Below are 1,357 nucleotides of genomic sequence, written 5' to 3' on the forward strand. Positions count from 1 at the left end.
CAGGCGGCCGCGCGGCGGCCGTCGGCAGCGCGCCTGCGCACTGCGCCCCCAGCTCCAAGTTTGGAGCTTTTAGCTGCCAGCCCTGGCCCATCATGTAGGTGCAGCAGAGCCTTCCCTACCATTGCAAGCAGGGGGGGAGGAAACCCCCCGCTCTGCAAGCTGCCCTGCAAAGTGTGCAATTGCACGGCCCCCCCCGCTGCAAGGAGAGCTGCTGCAGCAAGTCAGGAAAACTCCAGTTGCATGAAGATTGAGCGCTTGCAGTTTGCATCTTTGTTGCAAAACTAGCTCCAGAAGAGAGGCAAGGCAAAGTCTTTTGTGCTCCCCTCCCCCATCAAAGCAAAGGGGAAAATGTCTCAGTCGAGAGGTAAGGCTCCTACTTCTGTTCGTGGCAAATATGCAAAAAGTCGTGCATGCATTTTGAAGTGCATGCATGCATTTTTCGGGATGCAATTGCATTTTGAAGTTTGAGGCTTTCAATGGCTCTCAGTTGCATTTCCTGTTTAGTATGTGCCTTTTTGCAGACACACACACACTCACACACACAGTTCCTGTAAGGCAGGGCTTGCAGTTCAGCTGTGCATTGACGTTATTTGAATTCTTCTGCGGGGATTACTGAGCCCTTTTTGCCTTTTGCACAGTCAGGACAGATAAAGGGTGTTGAAGAGTAGATGCATTCGCTACTGTATATATGCATGCAAAATGGGCACAATGCATGCGAATTGCAGCTAATTTCAAGTGCAAAATTAAATGAAACTTTTAAAGAAGTCCGTGGAGGAGATGAAAGGTGAAACTTGAGTGGAGTTACCAGGAATTAAATATATACCTATGTTTCCATGGGAAAGTATTGTTCTTGCGCCAGGACTGAGATCATTTTCCACCGATTTCTCCCCCCCCCCCTAATATTTGGTAACTTTTGGTCAGAGGCAGCAGCGTGGTTTGTCACACCAGATCGCTAAGAGCATGCAGGAGGGCTGCTTTATTTAGCATTTAGCACTTGGGATGGAGCGGGAGGGGCGTATTTGGGTAGGGGACAACAGTGATTTTTTTTTTTCTTTTTTTTTTTTTTTCTTTTTTTGCCAGCGCGGTGGGGAAGGTTTGATCTTTGCTTTTTAACTTGAGGATTATTCCGGAGTGGCTCTGCCTTGTGTCCTGCAAGGGGGGTGGTGGGAGGAGGTGGAGAATTTAATATTGCAAAAATGCTGTGGGAATGCAATAGTCCCTGCAAGACCAGGCTGAGATGTTTAAGGAGGAGTTGCTCTGGCCATTCATTGTGAAAATAGATGCACATATGTCAGCGACTGGCCACACAGATGCAGCTTTTGGAGCTTCTTTTAAATGTTTGGATTTGATACTGCAG

The 1,357-nt window shown here is 48.0% G+C and overlaps 1 protein-coding gene across 1 annotated transcript in view; it reads left to right on the forward strand.

The window, feature by feature from the left end:
- Positions 1-260: 260 nt before the first annotated feature.
- MAP2K6 (mitogen-activated protein kinase kinase 6) overlaps positions 261-1,357 on the forward strand; it is a 36,832-nt gene continuing 35,735 nt past the window's right edge. The window contains exon 1 of the mRNA XM_009580670.1: positions 261-364. Coding sequence (XP_009578965.1) covers positions 349-364 — 16 coding nt within the window. The 5' untranslated portion in view covers positions 261-348. The remainder of the gene's footprint in view (positions 365-1,357) is intronic.

The sequence above is a fragment of the Fulmarus glacialis genome, unplaced genomic scaffold (genome assembly GCF_000690835.1).
Source record: "Fulmarus glacialis isolate BGI_N327 unplaced genomic scaffold, ASM69083v1 scaffold15426, whole genome shotgun sequence".
Lineage (NCBI taxonomy): Eukaryota > Metazoa > Chordata > Aves > Procellariiformes > Procellariidae > Fulmarus > Fulmarus glacialis.